Genomic DNA, 22,479 nt, shown 5'->3' with positions numbered 1-22,479 from the left:
ACTAGATGGCAGACGTTTTTTTTTTTTGGACTTTGAATGCTATGCAGGACAAACTTTCCTGCAATAAAATTACAATTTTGAGTGAGTTGATTTTTGTTTAAAAAAAAAAAAGTTCTTTCACTTACGTTGGTTTCTTGTTCACCAGTTTTGTATTGTCCTTAGTCATTTCTATGCAAGAAGCCCTTTGCACTGGGGGGGGGGGATCATGATGTAATTAATTTATTTGCTTCAAAGCCTTAGGATAAGCGGCTCTTTCATACATGCATTGATAATGTATTAAAAAGTTTATGTATATTGCACATATGCACTTAATATGTCCGTATTTGCAGTGGCGTTTTTGTCTTGCATTTGATTAGGAAGTGCGTGGTCCTGTGAAGTCCCCCTAGTAGCCCCCAGTAGCACTGATGAAAAATTGTGGCCCCTTCAAGCATTTCAGTTGCCCATTCCTGCTCGACAGTAGACATTCACAGGGTAGTTTGTGTAATACACATTAAACATAACATCCTGCTCCATGAATGTGATAAGATCATAAAATTGTCTTGGCTGTAGCTTCTTATTTTCAAAATCAAACACGGACTTGTTTTTTGTTCTACTTCCAGGACAGGAAGCTTTTAATGTTCATCTTATTCACGTGGAAGAAGAACAAGCTGCTACCTTCCAGGTGTGTTTATTTATTCATTTGGAATCTACCGCAAGCAAAATGACTGCCGGCGTATACTTGAGTCAGCAAACTTCTTTTCTTTTTTTTTCATCTGATACCAGCATGATGAATTGAATCCGCCCAGTCAGCACTTTCTTACCAGCTACACCAAAAAACCTGTGGGTGTCTGCAGTTTCAAATGGACTTCACACACATTTTCTATTACTTGCTGACAAATTAACAAATAGCACCTACAAATACAATAAATAGGAGCTTAGATAGGCCAACGTCAACACTGGTGAGACTCGCCATGTTAACGCCAAAGCCACAATCAGCCATGAGGAACATTTAGATGAGTATAAAAAAACGGGGCAAAGGGCCTGTCTAAGTGATTTCGTCTTGGGATTGCATTTGAGTCCAGTAAACAACACTGTTGTTATTACGCATTGTTGGGATTTTTGTTTCTTGCACAATTATGATAAGATGGAAATAAAATTGCACTTCTTATTGCTTTATGCTCTTGGCTATCAAATCCAAACAGTGAACGTTGACTACAATTTACGCAGCAATGCCATCTGCTGGCCGAGGGACAAAATTGACCCTCCCCCCCCCCCAAAAAAAAAAAACACACACATCCACACACACTCATCAGGAAATCCAAGTACTTGAAGTTGTGAATATTTCAAATAATCCAAACAAGTGAGGACCAAATCAAGTATTCTAATTGGAGCTGCTATTATTACCAACGACCGTCTTTTAGATTTTTTTTTTTGCCGAGAGCCGAATTCAATTATGTATGTGAATCTTTATTTATTAAGACATTCATTTTGTGCACCGCCAGGTTTCATCCGCCTTTTTGGGTGGTTGTTTACCTCGGCTGATTAATTGTCGCATAATGTTGGCTCGCCTCATTATAAACGTCTAGGAAGTTGGGTTATGTTTGGGCGCGACTTCGGCAGCGGCGACAAACTTTTGCGATGAGATGGAACCGACTGTAATGATGATGATAATTATAATTAAAGCTGCCAGCACACCTATTTCATTAGAGGACAGAAAAACTCTGCAAGCGACTTTCAATCAAACATTCTCACAAAGAGTCGACCATCCACGTCTAATTAGCCGACGTATTGGACGTCGGTTACGACTGATGGCTTTGCTGGTGCTTCAATCAGCTCCTCCTCCCTCGGAGGAAGCGTCTACAGACGCCATAAAAACAGGAAATATGCCTGAGATACTTCATTAGAAGCAGGGGAACAGCCAGGCCGTGAAAGTGTTGAGAAACGGAACACGGCGAGGAGCTATGTGGTCGATCGTCCATCAGAATCCAGCCCATCCAACCCGGTGATAATCCTGAACTCCAACATCCCTAAACTCGGGTTTAACAATTAATCAAATTCAAATCGCAAAATAGTTAGATGCAATTTGGAAATCTTAAAGGCTTTGTGATATTTCTATATAATAAATCTGATATTGTTTGTTGTAATCCCGATTAATGTATTGTTTGTTCGAAAAAAACTCAACACGAATCTGAAAAGGGATTCTGTAATTTGATTCAGGGGGCAATTACCTACTTTCTGGGGGGTATGCAGACACGTAACAGGCGCCCCCCCCCCATCCAGAAAAAAATCTAAAAATAATAATAACGATTTCATTCATATTTTATATATAGCCTATTAATACATTTTTTGGGGGAATATAACACTTTTATTTCAAACTTTTATTGAATGTTTAATTGAGCCATGTGTGGCTCTTCCTACACTGACACATCTCAACTTACCTACTGTCTTTTAACCACTTTGAAAAGCTGTTTTTAATGATCGTATAGTCTTTATCCCTCTCCCCGTTTCTTTTTCGGTTTTGTGCCCCTCACACTTTCTATTTTGCTTCTCCATCTTTAGCAACATCATTGTAATTGTAAACACTCGCCGCTCGCGTTTTGAGGGCGCGCGCATTGGACCCTGTGTCTGCGTGTGCGCTCGGGAGGGGAGGGGAGCGCCGGTGACAGTCACCGAGCAGTGGGGCGCCTATCAGTGACGTGCCTCGATTAGTATTAGTGATTAGATCAAACCATACCTGTTATATAGTGGTTAGGCGGAGTTACTGATTGTTGCCAATAGAGGGTGCTAGTGGTTTATATATGTCAGAGTTAGGAAGGTCTGGAACTTGAAGTAACAACAACCGTTAGTCAGGCCTGTTGTATGATGTTCAGTGCTGCATTAAAACAGCCGACATAAAGTGAGCCGTTGTGTGGGCGCATCTCTTCATTGATATCTCAAGATATCACATATGGCGACGAGGATGAAAGTCGTGGATACATGCCTGAGATGAGAGCGAAGAAAACGTGTCTCTGAAGTGACAGGATGACGGCAGCGGTGCGTGTTAGCAACGTGAGCGGCTAGGTTTTTTTTGCCTCGACGTGTGTCCGGAATACGTCCTGTGAACGACGATGGCTACTACGGTCGGCTCGGTGGCTCCTTTTGATGGCAACTCACAGTCATGGGAGGAGTACTGTGAGATTCTGGACCATTTCTTTGTGGCGAACGACATCGTTGATGCGAACAAGAAACGGGCTGTGTTGCTGAGTAGTGTGGGCTCCCAGGCCTACACACTGATGAGGAACCTGCTCAGTCCGGCTAAACCTGGAGAACGGACTTACGAGGAACTGGTGAGACTGTTGACGGATCATTTTCACCCCAAGCCGAGTGAAATAATGCAGAGGTGGAAGTTTAATTCCAGGAATAGGAAAATGGATGAAAGTGTGAGTGACTATGTTGCGGAGTTGAGGAGGCTCACGCTGGACTGTAATTATGGGGAATCGCTGACCACGATGTTGAGGGACCGCTTAGTCTGTGGAATAAACAACGACAGGATACAGCGGAGGTTGTTGTCAGAGGATGCATTGACTTTTGACAAGGCACTCAAGTTGGCACAGGCTATGGAGGCTGCAGACAGGGACGTTGTGGATTTGCATGGCATGAAGGAACATGGCAAATGGAGTCGCCCGATGGAGTCTGTCAACAAGGTCGAGGAGGCCCGCTCGGAACCCCAGAGGGACACACGGTGTTATCGGTGTGGTGGAGACAACCACGTGGCGAGGGATTGCAGATTTGCCAGTGAGAAGTGCCACAACTGTGGTAAGGTGGGCCACATAAAAAGAGCATGCAGAAGTAAGTCATTGGGGAGGGCTACAGGTTCGCATGAAAAATGGGGGCGACCGAAGAAAAGTAAAGCAGCTAATTTCATACAGGAAGAGGAGGGAGATAGTGAGAAGGAAGAAGTTTTCACTATGTATCACTTTAAGGAGGATAACAAGACTATGTACAACATAAAGGATATTGAAGTGATAGTGATCCCTCGAGAAGAGCCAATTAAAAAAGTGCTAACAGTAAATGACAAAAAAGTAATTTTTGAAGTGGACACTGGATGTGGATACACCATAATGTCAAGTAGGACTTTTTACAAGCTGTTTGACAATCAGAGGCCAAAGCTAGCCAAGTGCTCGATAAAGCTCAGGACATATGGTGGCCATAAAGTGCCGGTGATAGGTGCAGCGAAAGTGAAAGTTGAACATGAAGGTACCATCAAGATGTTAGAGGTGGTCGTGGTTAGAGGTACTGGGGCGAGTCTAGTAGGGCGTGGGTGGATCAAAGCCTTCAAGTTAGACTGGCTGGAGGAGGTCCACAGAGTAGAGGACAGAGAAACTCCTCTCCAAGAAATACTGTCTAAACATGAAGAAGTATTTAAAGATGAGCTAGGGATGCTGAAGGGCTTCACAGCTAAAATCCATGTACCTAGAAATGCCACACCCTGTTTTTACAAGCCAAGATCCGTTCCTTTTGCCATAAAAAGAAAAGTAGAACAGGAGTTGGAGAGGCTTTTACAGGAGAAAATCATTGAGCCAGTGAAGTTTTCTGAATGGGCAGCACCCATTGTACCAGTTCTCAAACCAGACTCACGAGCGAGAATTTGTGGAGACTATAAGCTGACAGTAAACAAATGCTCAGCCATTGAACAGTACCCCATCCCCAGAATGGAAGATATGATAGCTTGTCTAACGGGAGGAGAGAAGTACTCTAAGTTATACATGAGCCACGCATACCAACAGATTGTGCTGGATGAAGAATCAAGAAGATATGTAACAGTTAACACTCACAAGGGACTGTTTACATACACCAGATTACCTTTTGGCGTAAGTTCTAGTCCAGCCATTTTTCAGCGTACCATAGAAGGGGTCCTGCAAGGAATCGAAAAAGTTGCCGTATATTTGGATGACATTATTCTGACAGGCAAAGATGACCACGATCACCTGCACACATTGGATCAAGTGCTGAAGCGACTGAGAAGTGCAGGACTGCGTTTGAAACGGAGCAAGTGCCAGTTTATGGAAAACGAGGTGACCTTTTTGGGACACAGAGTGGACAAGACAGGGCTGCATCCACTACCAGCAAAGGTAAAGGCCATACAGGAGGCACCCCCACCCACTTCGGTGACAGAGCTCAAGGCGTACTTGGGACTGTTGAACTTCTACAATAAGTTCCTTCCAAACTTATCTACGTTGCTGGCACCCCTGCACAAACTATTAAGGAAGGATGAATTGTGGTCTTGGGGCCCACAGCAAGAAAAGGCTTTCAAGCAATCAAAGGTATGTTTGCAGTCTAGCCGTGTGTTAGTACACTACGATGAAAAAAAAAGAACTGATATTGTCTTGTGATGCATCACCATATGGAGTGGGAGCAGTACTAGCTCACCGAATGAGTGATGGGGACGAGAAACCCATAGGCTTTGCTTCAAGAACACTGTCAGCGGCAGAAAGGAACTACTTCCAGCTTGATAAAGAGGGACTAGCAGTGATTTTTGGAGTACAGTATTTCCACAAGTATCTATATGGCAGAAAATTTGTGATTTATACAGACCACAAACCTCTCATAGGTTTATTCCATGAGATGAAAGCAGTACCGCAGATGGCTTCACAAAGGATCATGAGATGGGCTGTTTTGTTGCGAGCTTACGAGTATGTTATCACATACAGAGCCGGTAAAGACCATGGTAATGCAGATGCGCTCAGTCGTCTGCCATTGCCGGAGACACCCAAAGATCCATCATCTGAGGAAGTGGTGTTAATGCTGGAGCAAGAACAGCTTCCACTGATGACATCACACCAACTGCAGAAATGGACAACAAAAGACCCCATTCTTTCCAGAGTACGTGAGTACATTTGGAGAGGGTGGCCAGACAATCTAGATAAGGCCTTTTTACCCTATAAACAAAGACAACTTGAGTTGAGTGTGCAAGGCGGATGTGTGATGTGGGGAGCCCGCATTGTGATACCAGAGAGGGGAAGAGCTTCCATGATGGAACAGTTGCATCAGTCACATCCCGGGATGAGCCGTATGAAAGGACTGGCAAGAGGATATATGTGGTGGCCGCAAATGGACAATGATGTGGAAAATATGGTAAAATCATGCACCACATGCCAAGAACACAGAAAGGCACCTGCCTGTGCACCGCTCCATCCCTGGGAGTGGCCTGAGAAGCCATGGAGGAGACTTCACATTGATTATGCTGGTCCATTCATGGGAAAGATGTTTTTAGTTATTGTGGATGCGCATTCCAAGTGGCTCGACGTTTATCCAGTCAACTCAGCAACGTCATCAGCAACAGTAAACAGTTTGAGAAACAGTTTCAGTACACATGGGATTCCAGAAATGATTGTGTCTGATAATGCCCAGTGTTTTGTGAGTGAGCAAACCAAGGAATTTATGGCACGAAATGGAATCACACACGTCACTTCTGCGCCGTTCCATCCCTCATCTAACGGGTTGGCGGAAAGAGCTGTACAAACCTTCAAAGGACTTATGAAAAAAAGTGCCGGGGAAAATCTGGAGACAAAACTGAACAGAGTTTTGTTTAGTTACCGCATTACTCCACAGTCCACAACGGGACTGTCGCCTGCTGAGATGATGATGGGAAGGAAGTTGAGGTGTACACTTGATCTCATATACCCAGATATGAAGCAGAGAGTGGCAGCAAAACAGGCAAGTCAAAAATCTTATCATGACAGACACGCCAAGGAACGCAGTTTTGTTGCTGGGGACACTGTCTATACCAAGAATTATGGGGCAGGCCCAAAATGGATACCGGGACTCATAAAGGAGTCCACGGGACCGGTGTCGTATACAGTGCTGCTGGGAAACGGGAAGATAATTCGGCGACATGTGGATCAACTGTTCGACAGAACCGGAGAGGCGTCTGTTCGGCTACGGGACTCGACAAGTGAGGAGGGCGGTGTGTTGCCAGCGCCAATCACTGGTGCACGGAGAGAGGAGGCGAGTTCATCACAAGTGGAGAAAGAGGTTGGGCCTCCAGTGCTTCTAGAGGAAGAGTGCAGTGAGGCCAGCAGTGCACCAACACATGAGTTGCGGCGATCTCAACGAATCAAGAGTCCTCCGGCCTATCTGACAGACTTTGTGATGTAAAATATGTGCATAAAAAAAAAAAAAAAAAGGTGTGACTATGTAGTTTACATGGGAGTGGCAGAGTTTTGGGCTGAGTAGTCTTTTGTTAGTAATTACATGGCTAAACATGCTTACACATACGTATATTTTGGAGTTTAACTGTTTATAGTATGTTTCAGATTTAAGAAGGGAGGGATGTTATATAGTGGTTAGGCGGAGTTACTGATTGTTGCCAATAGAGGGTGCTAGTGGTTTATATATGTCAGAGTTAGGAAGGTCTGGAACTTGAAGTAACAACAACCGTTAGTCAGGCCTGTTGTATGATGTTCAGTGCTGCATTAAAACAGCCGACATAAAGTGAGCCGTTGTGTGGGTGCATCTCTTCATTGATATCTCAAGATATCACAATACCCGTGAACAAACCGCCGTTTAGTACATAAAATGCCCACTCCAAAATTATTTTGCGGCCATCGCTTTGGTCCCTCCGCTAGCGTGGCGCCCCTATGCGCCCCCATATGCCTCATGCATATTTTTTGCGCCACTGATTTGATTACAAAATGTTTTCTAATTGAAATTCTTGACATACTTGTGTAATAAAAATTCCAGTTCATTTTGGAAATCTACATTTTAGTTACTATTTTAGTTACATTTGAAAGTTCTCGCAAAAGCTTTGATTATTTTTCCAGATCACTGTCTCTTGTCATGTGCCATTCTCTCTGCAACAAGCCAATGTTTCCAAATATGACTTTGAAGCCTCGTCTCCAGAACCCCTGAATAGTCCTTGCCACTGAGGCTGAGAAGCGTGATTCCTCTTAGATTGGAACACACCCCGGTCTGCCAATCTAATGGCACTGTCCCTGATGAACACGCAATGTTGTGGAGGCGTGTCATCCATGACAGCCCCCAACATCCAGAGCCTTTACGAACTCCAGGCGGATCTCATCCACCGAGGAGCTTATTAACCACCTCGGTTATTGCAACCCCAGAGATAGGAGAATCCACCTCAGAGTCTTCAGGCTCTGCTTCCTCAATGGAAGTCGTGCCGGGGTAATTGAGAAGGTCTTCGAAGAGTGTGACCACTGACTCACAACGGCCAGAGTCGATGGCACCCTCTCTCCACTACAGTTACTGGTGTACAGCTGCCCTCTGCTGACACCGTGGATGGTGGACTAGAATTTTCTCAAAGCCGTCCTGAAGTTGTTTTCCATGGCCTCACCGATCCCCTCCCACCCCGGAGTTTTTGCTTCAGCAACCACCAAAGCTGCATTCCGCTTGTCCAGCCGGTACCTGGCAACTGCCTCCGGAGTCCCACAGGCCGAAAAGGCTTGATAGGACTCTTTCTTCATCTTGAGAGGATCCTTTACCGCCGGTGACCACCAGCAGGTTCGGGGATTGTCGCCACTACAGGCACAAACCACGTTATGGCCAAAGCTCTGATTGGCTGCTTCAACAATGGAGGCACAAAATATGGTCCACTCAATGTCACCCGTGTCCCTCCGTAAAGTGGGCGAAGTTCTGCCATTGGTGCGAGTTGAAAAAAATGGGGGACTTTGTTGGACGTTCCCAGCAAACCCTCATAATGTTTGGGTCGGCCAGGTCGGACCAGCATCTTCCCCCACCATCGGAGCCAACTCACCACCAATCGCCCAATCACGCCGTTCTCGGTCTCACTGTCACTACCCACGTGAGCATTGAAGTCCCCCAGCAGAACGAGGGAGTCCCCAGAAGGAACATTCTCCACCACTCCCTCCAAGGACTCCAAAAAGGGTGCGTAGTGTGACAGTCAGGACCTGTCCCCCTATCCTAAAGCGGAGGCTACCCTCTCGTCCACCAGGAACAACCCCAATGTACAGGTGTACAGCCGGGGGAAAATATGTATGCCCACAACTGCTTGGCGCCTCTTACCTTCAGCAACTCCAGAATGGAAGAGTGTCCAACCCAAACCCCTTTGGGACCTCCCATAAGTGGTGAGCCCATGGTTAGTGGGACCTATGTTGCCTTTTGGGGCTGAGCCCCATGGGTGCCCGGCCACCAGGCGCTCGCCAACGAGCCTGACCTTCAGGCCTGGCTCCAGGCGGGGGCCCTAGTGACCCGCATCCGGGTAAGGGAAAACGAGGTCTAATTATTTTCAGCAGCATAAGGGGTCTTGAGAGCCGTGCTTTTTCTGGACGCTCACCTATGACCCGTTTGCCATGGGTGACGCTGACGGGGGCAAAAAGCCACAGACAACTTAGCTTCTAGGTTCATTGGGACATGCAAACCCCTCCATCACGGTAAGGTGACAGCACATGGAGGGGTTAGGCCCACTTCAATCTCTAAAAACGTCAAAACAATTCACCTTCCCATGGCTGACTTAAAATTGAAGAAATTATATGTATTGTCTGTTTTCTTTAATTAGTCAACAACATACGCAAACATAATGCATCCAATAAGCTTTTGATAAGGTTGTTACTAGGTCGTTATGTATTACAATTTCAACCATAAGCGTTAGCTTGACTTACTTTTTTGGAACAAATGCACTCTGGGCTACGCGTCCAGTGCGCCCACACTGCTGTGGAGTCGGACTCCTCGGTGGAGTTCTGGTGCTCAGAATTTTTCATTCTGTCCAACCAGCCATTCATGCATTTTCTGCACTGCATATCCTCACTATGGGCGTGTGAGGGCCTGTTGGATGGTTTAAAAGTCCAACTTCTCATCAAGACACGACAACCGGTGTGGTCGTGAAGCTCGCTATCTGACATTGACGCTCACAAAGCGGCCCCGCTTAAAAGCACGTCATTCCGTGACGCGTAATATAAAAAAAAGACCACCTCAAGAGTTTTTCAATGAGATGTTTATCCAAAATCGATGCCAATTCACACCGCAAAGCTGACAGCTTCATGAAATGGTTACTAGCGGTGGCAACAGGCATCCGTGGCAAAACGACGCTGGCCTGGATGGCAAGAAGCTAATTTTGTTGCGCTAACATCATCTGTTTAGCGGCCAAAAGCTAATTGCTGCCAATTTTAATACCAGCGTAGCACCTACTGCTACCTGTGGGGGGTGTCTCCATCCATTCCTGGCTGTCGGCTGCCTGCTGAAACTTAACAAAACTTTAGCGTAGTAGAATGTCTGAAAAAAAAACAGTCTGGGTTCATTTGCGCATCGATGCACTTGTCGGCTTTAGCCTGTATACGTGGAGAAGTGATTGGCAAGGTATTTTTGATTTTGAGGATGTGTTCACATGAGCTTGCGTTTGATGTCAATAAATCCAAAATATTGTGCAGAACGCTGGTTGTAGGTGTTAAGAAGAGTAATGTGGGTTTGAATTTTGATGGCGATCAGTCGCCGTTTTAGAGAACAGAACTGACAAACCAAGCAATATTACAAGACGTGCCTCCCAGCTGGGCCGGAAAAAAATAAGTCGAGCTCCAAAAGGGGGCGTGCCAATTTGTCCTAAAGCTAATCACAAAAAAGCCCTTAAATCACTATAGAGACTTTCAGGGGGGGTGCATTTTACTACTGATGTAATTTTTACATGAATACCTAAGATATAAGTGCCAATGTTCAGCCCAATCAAGGCGAGGCAGTGTGTCGTGATATTTAACATTCGGTCTGAAGTAGTAAATTGGCGGATTGCACATGCAAGACAAGCTGGGCGTGTTTCTGTCAGTGAAATGGCCGTCCATCGGTACTTGCCTCCACCCCCAAAATGAGCTTCCGACCTGGGACTGAATGCCCATCTCCGCAAATATAATTTGTTAGATTTTTTTAAGAACGTAACTGAAATACGGAAAATTACATTTTCAACATGGTAACTAAGGTAACTAACTTTAACCAACTCCATTACCAATGGAATTTCAATTCCAATGGAAGAACCACATCATTGCTATTCAACTCTAAAAGTGTGAGTTAAGCCTTGACATTTTTTGTTTATTTGTATGTTTTGGAGTCAATTTGTCTACATATTGTGCTTTTGCGCAACAGTGAATCTAATCAGTGAGGCTCCCGCCTGAATAACCTGATGGCAAGAAGATAATGTGCTGCACTGTATGATGCCACCAAATCTACTCTAAAATCAAATTTGAAGATGATTATGTTACACACCTTTAATTATTCACACCTTAAACAGCACACAAACAACGCTGAGTAACCGCTTCAGTTGTTTATCACAGCAGCTTTATTTACAAGACAAACTGCAGCCATTTAATTTAAATGCTACAATTTGAACAAAAAACTTTTCAAAAACAAACAACCCTTTTTTGTAGCTTTCTAAGGGATGAAAAAGAGCACAAGACAGATTGCGCCATTTTCCAGAGGCGACGATCTTTGTAGCTTAATAATAAAAGTGTGAACCCCTCAGTGTGCCATGCAAAACATTTCACTGAGGCAACTTGAAAAATCCTATTCATGTACTGTTAGTGGTTTTGAATAACTTTGTACAAAAATACTGCCTGATGCATGGTTGTTTTTAGCATATCTGGGCACAAGAAACTTTCATGTGATTTCTTGCATAGTGTTGCATTCACTTTCTGTGACATGCTATGCTCTTTGTGTGTGTTGTGTGTTGAATATGTAGTGGACCTGCGTAGTCAAGTCTAAACGAGTCCCACCGCCGCCGCTGCCGTTGTCGAGGGGCCCACCGGTGTTGTCGCGGCCACATTGGCCCCTCCTTTCCCTCTGTGCCGCTGGCCACCTCGCCGTCGCCCTCCGCCTCCTGATTTGAGCTGACAACAGTACGACAAACACACTCATGACACCATCCAGGGCCCCAGCAAGAGATGCGACGATTAATTGACAACTAAGAAATTATAAAATAAATCAATCATGTTTTTGATAAATCAATGAATCAATAAGAGACATTGTTATAGTTAAATTTGTCCAAATGATTGGAATTTCAGCCTCTCAAAAGTAAATATTCTCTGATTTCTGTCATCCAACATGAAAGCAGACTGAATATGTTTGTGTTCTTGAAAATAAGACCATTACCAACATCTTTACTATGGAAAATGTTAAAACTTTTGCTAATTTTCTGACGGATGTGACAGACCAAAGCTGTAACTAAATCAGCATTTTTTTGCACTGCTGATTTGGAAAAATGACCTGTTTATGAATAAAGGGATGGAAAATACTTAAATTGCAAGCAAAATAAAAAATTCAAAGATTCATTGATTAATCAACAGAATCATGTACAGATTATGAAAATAATCATTAGTTGCTGCCCAAATTCCAAGAAATTTCAAATCTAAATTACCAGACTTGTCAGTTTTGTGACATTTCAGTAAATAGATGTGCATCATAATAAACCAATAATTGAGTTAAAACAGGACTACAGCAATAGGATACTTTCAGAATTGATTCACTGCCTTTTACATTAGTGTGTGTAAAGTTATTTTTGTCCACTTGGAGTCACCCTCCTCACATTGTACAATAATTCCACAGAAGAACCTTCTCACAGTAAATGCACACACACAATATATGAGTCAGAATTATTGTGACCCAGCCTTCAGCCACTTATTTTATCCTATAACTGCCACCTTGCACAACAGAAATAAACATGATTAGAAATAATCCATCTTGGGGGGGGGGGCATATAATTATTATAATCCCTCTTCTCACCAGTTATTAATGATAAATGCGAAATGGAAAGGTAGTGAAATAAAAAGCATACGGGTGTTGTGGTGTTGGGACTGGGCGGTCGCGCTTCCTCCGTGCCATCCTTGTACATTTTCTTGCCAGCCAGCATCTTGGCCTGCTGCAGCTTGGCCGCATGCGTGTTGACTGACTGCACCAGCTGAAAGCATATTTGTAGAGTCGGTGTTATTAAGTTCAACCACCGTCATGGGATGGCGCCAAGACGGCAAACCTTGGTGATGGTGCCCACGGCTTTGGTGCGGCCCTCCCGGAAAACCAGCTTGTGGTCGCAGTGCAAGTACTCGGGCGTCTTGATGAAGCGGAAGTGGACGGCTGCCTTGTCGCCGGTTCGCAGGCAGTCCTTGCTCATAGTTAGGATGGTAGCGGTCTGACGGATGCTGCCGCAGTGTACTGACAGTAGGCAATGAAGAAATATTATAGAGTGATACCAGAAGTGAAAGCATAGCAGTGACGACAAAGATGCAGAACTTTTTAAGCATGATTCCTTAAGCGATGGTAGCAAAGTGGCAAAGATAAAGTGTCATTCCAGAAGCACGGGAAAGGACATTTTCAGCGTGATTTAAGAAGCGGCAATGGCAGAGATGGAAAAAATGTTCACTGTCATTCCATGAGCGGCGGCAGAAAACAGGTTAGACCAGGACTGTCAGACCGTGTGAGCACTTACCCATGGCCTGGTAGCGTGGTGAGATCGTGGTGGGGTGGTGCAGCACCAGGATCTCTGCCTCAAACTCCCAGGTGGCCTGCGGCATCAGCTTGGGGGAGACCATCACCATACCTTTCCGTATCGATGAGCGCTTGATCTAACGGAGACAGCGATGGAGAGGCGGCAAAACCCAACCCAGAATTACAGTACAAACGGGTGGGCATGCCACCCGGGCTCAAATGTTCTCCTTTTTACCTTTTTGAGTGCAAAGGATGCAGTCTGCCCGCCGCGCACCTCCTTGACAGGCATCCTCTTGCGGTGGATGGACTTGACGGCGATTGGGATGAAGGCCCCTAGCGGGTCAGGACCCAGGAGGAGTGTGTCGTTGAGTCGGATCATGCCGCGTAACGTCGTGCCCGACACTACCGTGCCCACGCCCTGGCAAGACATAAGTCATCCAATATAAGGGATACGTTTGCACAATTGAAATTAATATGAGAAATAGTAAGTAAAACAGAAAAATGTCCACTAGAGCTCTGTGATTTACATTGCAAAGACAAAGTTTCTAGTGGGTCACACTTCTCCTTGCGTGTCCAGCGTCATATTTCACCTGCAGCAAATTGTGAGTGATAAGAACGTCAGATGAAGCTTCATTTGATGAGCATAAGATTACAGTGAAGTGAATCATTATACAAAAGTAAGAATAAAAAAAGTGACAATAACAGATTGAGACAACAGTCGCACCAATTATTCATGATTATTTCCTGGTAACCACATCTCACACAATCGTAATAAAGAGGAGTACCAGGATGCTTGAAGGCCTCTACACACCAATCTGACGTCGGCCGTTGTGGCCAAGTGTCGCATCGGCACGTCGCAAAATGACAGAAGAACACACCGCAAAATCCGATAGAGACGCCAACTACTCCGGGCTTTCTGCACACGCGTGAGCTGTCGTAACCCTCCATGATATCAGCGCTGAGAGTGAATGCGGAGCCTTTCACGGTGATGTCCAATAACGGGGGTCTTTCGTGAATGAGAGTGATTAATTCGTCTTTGCACTCTTCTGTTACACCGGCCATCATAGAGGAGATGTGAAAAATGAGCCAAGTTGATTTCGTTCTTGAGGAATAACTTCAAATAATCACAGATTGTCTGCTTTCATCACTACTCGTTCTTATCCTGTGCATTGATTCGCTAAGCCAATCATAGTCATCATTTGTCCCAACCTGATTCTACATGTTGAATCGGACGAACATGCCCCCCAGACGCCCCTACAAAGGCTCAGAGTTTCCGCCGTTGCTCGCTAATCAAAACAGACAGCGTGTATCGACATTCCAATGGCCGACGTCGGATTGGTGTGTTGATTCCTTTATGTGTGTTTTTTCACCACGCACTGGCACGGAATACGTGTCATCGATTTGGAACTCAGCTGGCTCGTCGTCGTTAAAGGCGGTCCTGGACGAGAGCAGGTTGAGGAACATCTTGAGGAGGTCCATGTTCTCGCCCGTCACGTTGGAGATCTGGAAGATGGGACACATCCTGCACACATCAAGGACACATCAAGTGCAATAAAAGCAGTGGCCTTTGGAAAGAAAGACATTCTGGCCATTCTTTGAAATGTTGAGTCACATCGCAGGGCGCACAAGCTTACCTCTCCGAGCTGAAGTTGGATGCCGTGACGATGACATCGTCCTTGTTCTGGACCAACACGGGAATCTTTCTGCAGCCGGGAGATTTTAAAAGGCGCTGGAGTAACCTGAGGGTTTCTGGAGACAAGAGAAACAAAAAGTCATTTTGGGAGAATAGAAAAATTAAATGTGGTCGTGTTTTAAACTGTACACTTCCCATACTCATTTGATACAATTGCTGTCTATATTTATTAATAACACTGTTCATATTAACATTTTAATCAGATGGCTTCATGTGTCCCGAAATGTATTTCTGATGCAGATTTCAAAATTAAAAAAAAAAAAATTTTCATATCAAATGTAACATTTGTAATTTTGATATTTAGTTTTCAAATAAATATATATATATATATATATTTTTTTTTTTTCAATACAAATTTTTATACATTAAATTCCGGAGTCAATTAATGATCATTCGTGAAATAAATGCACTTTGGACATACAAACATAGACATAACTAATTTGAATTTGTTATTTTTTTTCCTGTTTGTTCTGTATAATTTGAAACTAATAATTGAGATTTTTTTTGCTCACAATTGTGTCTGTTTATTCGTGGGGAAAATGACAAAGGTTATTTAAATTTTTATTTTATTTTTTTAAATTGTGCAATTTTATCTTCATGTTATTTCTTTTTTAATGTATAACTTGTCAATTTTATTTCAAATTTTATTTTGAGTTGTTTTCACACATTTTCTGAATACACTGCTATGGAATAAATGCACCAAATCACATGTATTCATGCGGTAAAGATTAAAAACATGAAAGTTATGAAAGCATAAGAGGAGCACAACGTACCTTGCAGTATGTTGGCGGGACACATATCTATCTTGGTGACCACCACAAACACGGGGACATTTAACGCCAGCGCCAGGCCCAGGTGCTCTTTGGTCATGCCCACAATGCCGGCATTGCTGCCCACCTACGTGAAAATGCAGAAGACCTTTGAATATCTTGGAAACACAACGTGCTCAAGGCCGAGAAAACAAGAAACCCTAGTGAGGATAAGAGAGAAGATCAGACTAGGTAAGAGAATGGATAGATGGAAATAGAAAGTGTTAAATCAAAATGTGATTATATTAGTATTTACAATAAAAAAATGACCATAATTAAACAATGGAGTCTCCCATTCACAGAATTTTTTGTCATTTTTTTCCCCCTCAATATTTTACCATTTTTAAATACCATATTTTCTGGACTATAAATCGCACTATGTATTATTGTATGGTATTGTACACACGAAAAAACTAATGCACTGGTAATCAACGCTGGGTAATCCAAAGAGCTGGTGGTGGATTTCCGCAAGCGTCGGCACTCTCCACCTGCACCAGTGAATATCCAGGGAACAGACGTTGAGAGGGTCTCAACTTACAAGTACCTGGGTGTTCATCTGAACAATAAACTGGACTGGAGCGACAACACAATCGCTCTCTATAGGAAGGGTCAGAGCAGACTCTTCCTACTCAGGAGGCTGAGGTCCTTTGGCATTCGGGGAACACTCCTCAGGAACTTCTATGACTCTGTGGTTTCATCAGTCATCTTCTATGGAGTGGTCTCCTGGGCAGGAGGCATCTCGGGCCGGGACAAAAAGAGACTGGACAAACTAGTGAAGAGGGCCAGCTCTGTTCTGGGCTGCTCCCTGGACTCTGTGGACTCAGTGGGGGGCAGGAGGATGACGGCAAAACTGTCATCAATGCTGGACAACCCAGCCCACCCACTCAATGACACTCTGAGAACACTCCACAGCTCCTTCAGTGATAGACTGTTACACCCTCGCTGTACCAAAGAGAGATTTCGCCGCTCCTTCCTGCCGACTGCTGTCAGACTTCTTAACAAGAACATTGGGTCAGGCCTTCAAACGGGAGGGCATTAGTGCAATTGTGCAGTCCTAGGATGCAGTATACACTACTACTGTACTTTCAGCCAATGGTGTACTTAAATATTGACCAATGATGTATTTTGTTTACCATTACAGTATTCTTATGACAGTACTTCTATCACTGCAGTATTTCTACCATTGCAGGACGTTCACTATTACAGTACTTTTATCATTGCAGTATTTTTCTATCGTTGCAGTACTTTTACTATTACAGTACTTTTACCATTGCAGTATATTTTATCATTGCAGTACTTTTTACTATTATAGTACTTTTATCATTGCAGTATTTTCTATCATTGCAGTACTTTTCTATCATTTCAGTACTCTTACCATTACAGTACTTTTATCATTGCAATATTTTTATCATTGCAGTATTTTCAATCATTGAGTAGTTTTTATCATTACAGCGTTTCCCCTTCTGTATAATGGACAGGCATTAGGAGTGTTTCCTTACACTTAGATACGTTTATACTGTGTATATTTGCATGCTTTTTATGAATCTCTGCTGCTAATGTTATACATTAACGGCTACATTACCCCGCCGACTCTGTGTGATCTATATCTTTGCTGCTGTAACACCTCAAATTTCCCCATTGTGGGACTAATGAAGGACATCTTTATCTTTATCTTTTCAAAGACAGCCACGAGAGGGCATTCAAGAATTACGTACAGATATCTCCTACTCCTTACAACCACAACTCAGAAAAACTGAACCGTAATCTAGCAGTAGAGGGCAAGTTTGGACTGAATGATAAACTGGCAAGGGACCGGCAAATTTCGCTTTACTTTTACTCTTAAGAAGAACAAAAGAAACAAAATGAAATCTTAGATGGCCACAGCTAGAGGAATGAGTTTTCCACTAGTAGTTTCTCCCCGTTTTCATGGAAAACATTAAATGTTCATCAGCATTTTTTTTGAAGAATTCCGTGGGTTGAAAAAAAAAAAAAACCTTCTCCCCCAATGCATTTCAAAGACGTCAGTTATATGCGGATTTTTGCAATTTATGGGTCTCTTCCCTGTGAATATGGGAGTCCACTGTAGGTAGCATTTTCGTACTCATCATATTCAATTTCTGGCTAGTATATATTTGTAAATTCTCAGTTGGCTGGATTAAAGAAGCGAATGGGCCCGCGGGCTGCACTGGTGGCAGATCCGCAACCTCACCATGAGCATGCAGAAGTCGGGCAGGTGACCAGTCATGCCAAATACTGTGGTCTTCAGGTACTTCTCATGGCCCGCCAGGTCAATGAAGGTGATGACCTTGGAGGACTTCTCACAGATTTTGGTCCAGTCCAGGCTGTTGCCGTGGCTGTCGGGCCTGTTAACCACCTGAGGCAACAAGACGGCGCATGGTGACTTCTTGCAGGGTAAGGGACGTTACGAGCGTTTGGTGATCCGTGCGTACACTACCTGGCCCTCGTAGTCGAAACCCAGGATGTCGTTGCCCACGCTGCTGGTCCTGCCGCTCTCCATCTCGTGCTTATGCCTGAAGAGCTTCTGGCGCGCAAAGCCTCGGCCGTTGTCAAGCTCGCCGTGGGTCAGCACACCGAGGAGCGTGCTCTTGCCGGCGTCCACGTTACCCACCACCGCTACCCTACACCCACGAAACAGGAATCAAGAAAAATTCAAGCTGAAGTACTTGGAAAAACACAATCGTGTTGGTCATCTGTTTAGTGTTCCCAAACTTTATTGAGCTAAGTAACACATCATACAGACATGGAATAGAGGGAGAGACAGTAGATACTGGTGCAGAACAATTCATCAAATTCAAACCAACATCGCAGTGCAATTTTAACATTGCAAAGGCATATTGCGCCTTTCGCCCGTAGTCAGCTGGGATAGGCTCCAGCCGCCTCCAGCGACCCTGTACAGGATAAGTGGTGTGGATAATGACATGACATGACAAAAATGCTAACTTGTGAATCGGTGGGTGGCGAACCGCGGGTATGCAGGGGTCGATTGTAGGTGTAATATCACCATTCACCACTTGATGACAGACATGGTTTAATTTCACTGGGTCTTATACGGCATTACACAACAACGCGAGTAGGCAAATATTTTTTTTTTTTTTGCGGATTTGGAATTAAATGCAGGAACAACATCGTACCTCAATAATGTAAACATTTTGAGTCAGTTGGTTTTAGAGAAAAAATCCACAAAATGATTTTTTCCACTTAATGTGGGCTTGCGGTTCAGCAGTTTTGTGCCCCATTGAATGGTAATTTTTATGTAAGAGTCCTGTTTTTTAAATAAATACATTTAAATCAGTATGTAGTTATTTTGTTTGCTTCAAACCATTTTTGTTGTGCTAGGATAGTTGGCCTTTATACAAAAATTGAGAAATGTTACTTAAATACATTAAGAGTACATACTTTGCACATATGCATATTTTGTCCATATTTAAACTGGTATTTTTGTCCTTCAGCTGGTAAGGAAGTGTCACCGAAAAGGACTGATTAAAAATTGTGGACCCTCCAGCATTTCAGTTGCTCATATGTAGTTTAGTAAGTAAACAACTCTAATTGTCTTGCATATTAATTCACGGTTAATTTGCCTCGGTTTTAGCATAAGCCCAACCTATGACAAAAAAAATGCATTAATGTCTAACAATATAATATTGTTTATTGTAAGGAATTTATTTACTGCTTGTAAATTATTGTCGAGTTGTTAACAAGTGAGAAGAGGACCTTTACAAAAAATTATTAAATCGCAATTGTTCTGCCTGTCAGGATATGTTGCTGGCATGGATTGGTAAACAAATATACATTTGATGTTGTAAATAAACAACATTTTCAGGATTGGGCACAAAAGAGAGACAGGAAAACTTAAATCTGACAGGATAACTAATAGCAGGTACAGCCCACCTGACTTCTAAGAAATCCTGCTCGCCCACGCGGCGGCGGATGAGGTAGTCACAGATCTTGCCGCCCACCTCCGTGCGCTCCCTCAGCGGGATGAGGTCGGCCTCCACTTGCTCGCACAGCGATTGAACTGTGGCCACTGATGCCTCCATGTCTCTGTCGCTCAGGCCGTAGTCACCGCCGTCTGAAGACCAGCGTGTAATAAAAAAAAAAAAAAAATATCAGCGATTCAATCACATTTGATGAAGTCTGACAAACTTACCTGAGCCCATTCCAACCACAAAGATGGTCTCGCCACAGCCCTCATCTAGCCGCGCCCGTAGATGTCGCTGCAGCGCGTCATACTGCTCACCCGTCGGACTCACAAAGACCATCTGAGAAGTAAAAACAGGGAAAAATAGAGATAAACTATGCAGTTACATCAGATCCAAAATAAAACAAATAATTAAATGTGATTTTATGAGAATCATCTGGTAATATTACAGAAGAAAACGTAATTTTACAAGTTATACGATTTAGAAAAATATGGCAGATTAAACAAACAAAAAAAGTTACTTGAATTGAATTGGAAAAAACATTTTTTTATTTTGAGAGTAGTCACAATTTTATAAGACAAAAAACCACAAATTGTACTATTGCAATGATACACACATTCACAAATCGTCCAATGCAGATACTTAAAATTCAAACAGAAAGTGAAATAGTGAGTAAAATATATATTGAAATGTTTTTAAAAGTATATAAGTAAAATTGAAGACAGAGCGTGTCAAATGGATCCATCTCTACTATCCTGTTGTGACTGCTTCAGAAAAATCACATCACAAAGAAGAAAATAAATAAATAAGGTCATAGATGAAGACCAAGCTTGTGTTTTTAAAAATATTTTTGAAAGTATGTAAATATTGAAATGCATCCCTTAAACCACAGAGTTCAAGATCTATTTTACACACTTCTCAGATCATTTATTTATGAGAAATTACACATTTATTCAGAAATACACCATACCCATCGATCAGATTAAAAAGAAAATAATAAAAAGGCCATTCTTTATGTCGCACGATTCTTTCTTATTTATGTATTTCTATACATTTTTTTGGGGGGGGGGTCATATCTGTGTAGCGGTCTGAATTTAGTTTCTAAAACAAAGACAACAAATTAACAGTTACAATGACAATCTTCAAGGTCTTTTGGGGAAAAAATGTTTTATGCGTTTAATGATACACTATTTTTTTAAACACATTTACAATATTAAATCTGGAATTAGCAGGCAGCACCGTGTCAATTCTATCAATTCCAAATTTTAACTAAATACATTATTCATAATTAATTATTTTTTGTACAAAAAGATAGAGCGTATGTCGTGTCCAGCATAGGACGTCCCTTAAAATTTGGCTGGATTGGGGGACGTGTCACTTGTCTCATGTTTCACTTGCCAACTCACAACATGTGACACGCATGTATAGAAAGGTATTTTACAAATCAATTCAGAACTTTGAAAAAGTTGTGTAGGGAGGCCTACCTTATTGCTGAAATCCAAAATATCCACGGACTCGCTGTCGGTGCCCTCTCCATCCTCGAAGCTCTCTCCCCCACATGCATCGTCGTCTGAGGCGGCGGTGCAGAAGCTCCGATCCGGTACGAACATACAAGCCGGCACAGTGCACTCGGCGGCGCCTGTAGTTGCAACTCCTGTCGTCACGGACGACGCCATCTGTCACACACACAAAACAAAACAAAGAACACAAAAGACAAAGTTGAGACATGTCCACGACTGTTATTGGCAATCAACCGCCAGTTGATGAAATACCGGCCCAAAACAAACGAACAAACAAAAGACAAAGTTGAGACAAGTCAACGGCTGCTATTAGCCATTAGCCGCTAGGCACGAAATACTTGTTCAAGTTCAGTTAAGTTAAGTCCGCGAGGTAATGTTACGAACACAAACACAATTTATTTCAACGAGAATCAACACTTTTCGAGAGTGTCATTGCGTGTTAGCTGCCTAATCACACTGACTGGTGTCCAAACTGTTGACGAATCGACTTTTAATTAACTTTGAACAACTTTCTTGTAGAATGGGGTATACTGTATATATATTTAATAATGTGCTAGCTACCTCCTTTAGCTTCCACTTGTTAGTTGTTTATTAGCTTGGGTCTGTATTAGTTGGACTCGAAGGGACGCCCATGTTAAAAATATGCACACACCATTGGCTGAAAGATATTTTAGTGACGCCCACTGCATTTGGGATCAACCAATGAGGTGTATCCACTTGTACGCCATGACAGACTTTCAGGCTCCCATGCGTGGATGACAGAACACAAAAAAAATTAAAAAACTAAACGATTGTAATAATTTAAAAATAATGTTAACGAAGGGAAACTAATATGTTTAACGCCGATCGCAAAATACACATACGCAACTACACTTTTAGGTGACGCCTACCATTCGGCCAATGAAGTGTCTCTGGTTTGTAGGTGACGTCAGAGACCCGGTGACCTATTATCATTATCTAAAAATAGCAATTAAAAAAATAACTATTTGAATTGAAAGATATTCAAAATGTTATATAGGTTCAATAAGTAAAATGAGCTAAATTCTTCCTTAATGAATTGGTTATTTTGACATATTGTGCGTGCCACTGTATTTAATTGATTTAAACCCAATCGTGTATGTATT

General features: G+C 43.0%; 1 protein-coding gene across 1 annotated transcript; it reads right to left on the bottom strand.

Annotated features, from left to right (window-relative positions):
- Positions 1-11,231: 11,231 nt before the first annotated feature.
- On the bottom strand, positions 11,232-22,016 carry LOC148331798 (GTP-binding protein 1-like). Its single transcript, XM_088303696.1, has 14 exons — positions 21,917-22,016; positions 21,320-21,511; positions 20,063-20,174; positions 19,804-19,984; positions 18,350-18,533; positions 18,104-18,268; positions 15,859-15,982; positions 15,027-15,141; positions 14,770-14,914; positions 13,628-13,810; positions 13,394-13,529; positions 12,941-13,119; positions 12,746-12,868; positions 11,232-11,801 (listed from the first exon to the last, which is right to left on the bottom strand). The coding sequence occupies exons 2-14, from the start codon at positions 21,509-21,511 to the stop codon at positions 11,673-11,675; spliced, it is 1,968 nt and encodes a 655-aa protein (XP_088159822.1). The 5' UTR covers positions 21,917-22,016; the 3' UTR covers positions 11,232-11,672.
- Positions 22,017-22,479: the final 463 nt, after the last annotated feature.

This window comes from Idiotropiscis lumnitzeri, chromosome 8 (genome assembly GCF_059441095.1).
Source record: "Idiotropiscis lumnitzeri isolate Australia: NSW breed Sydney's pygmy pipehorse chromosome 8, RoL_Ilum_1.0, whole genome shotgun sequence".
Classification (NCBI taxonomy): Eukaryota; Metazoa; Chordata; class Actinopteri; order Syngnathiformes; family Syngnathidae; genus Idiotropiscis; species Idiotropiscis lumnitzeri.
Note: the sequence above shows the minus strand (reverse complement) of the source record. Positions and strands in the feature narration are given on the sequence as shown.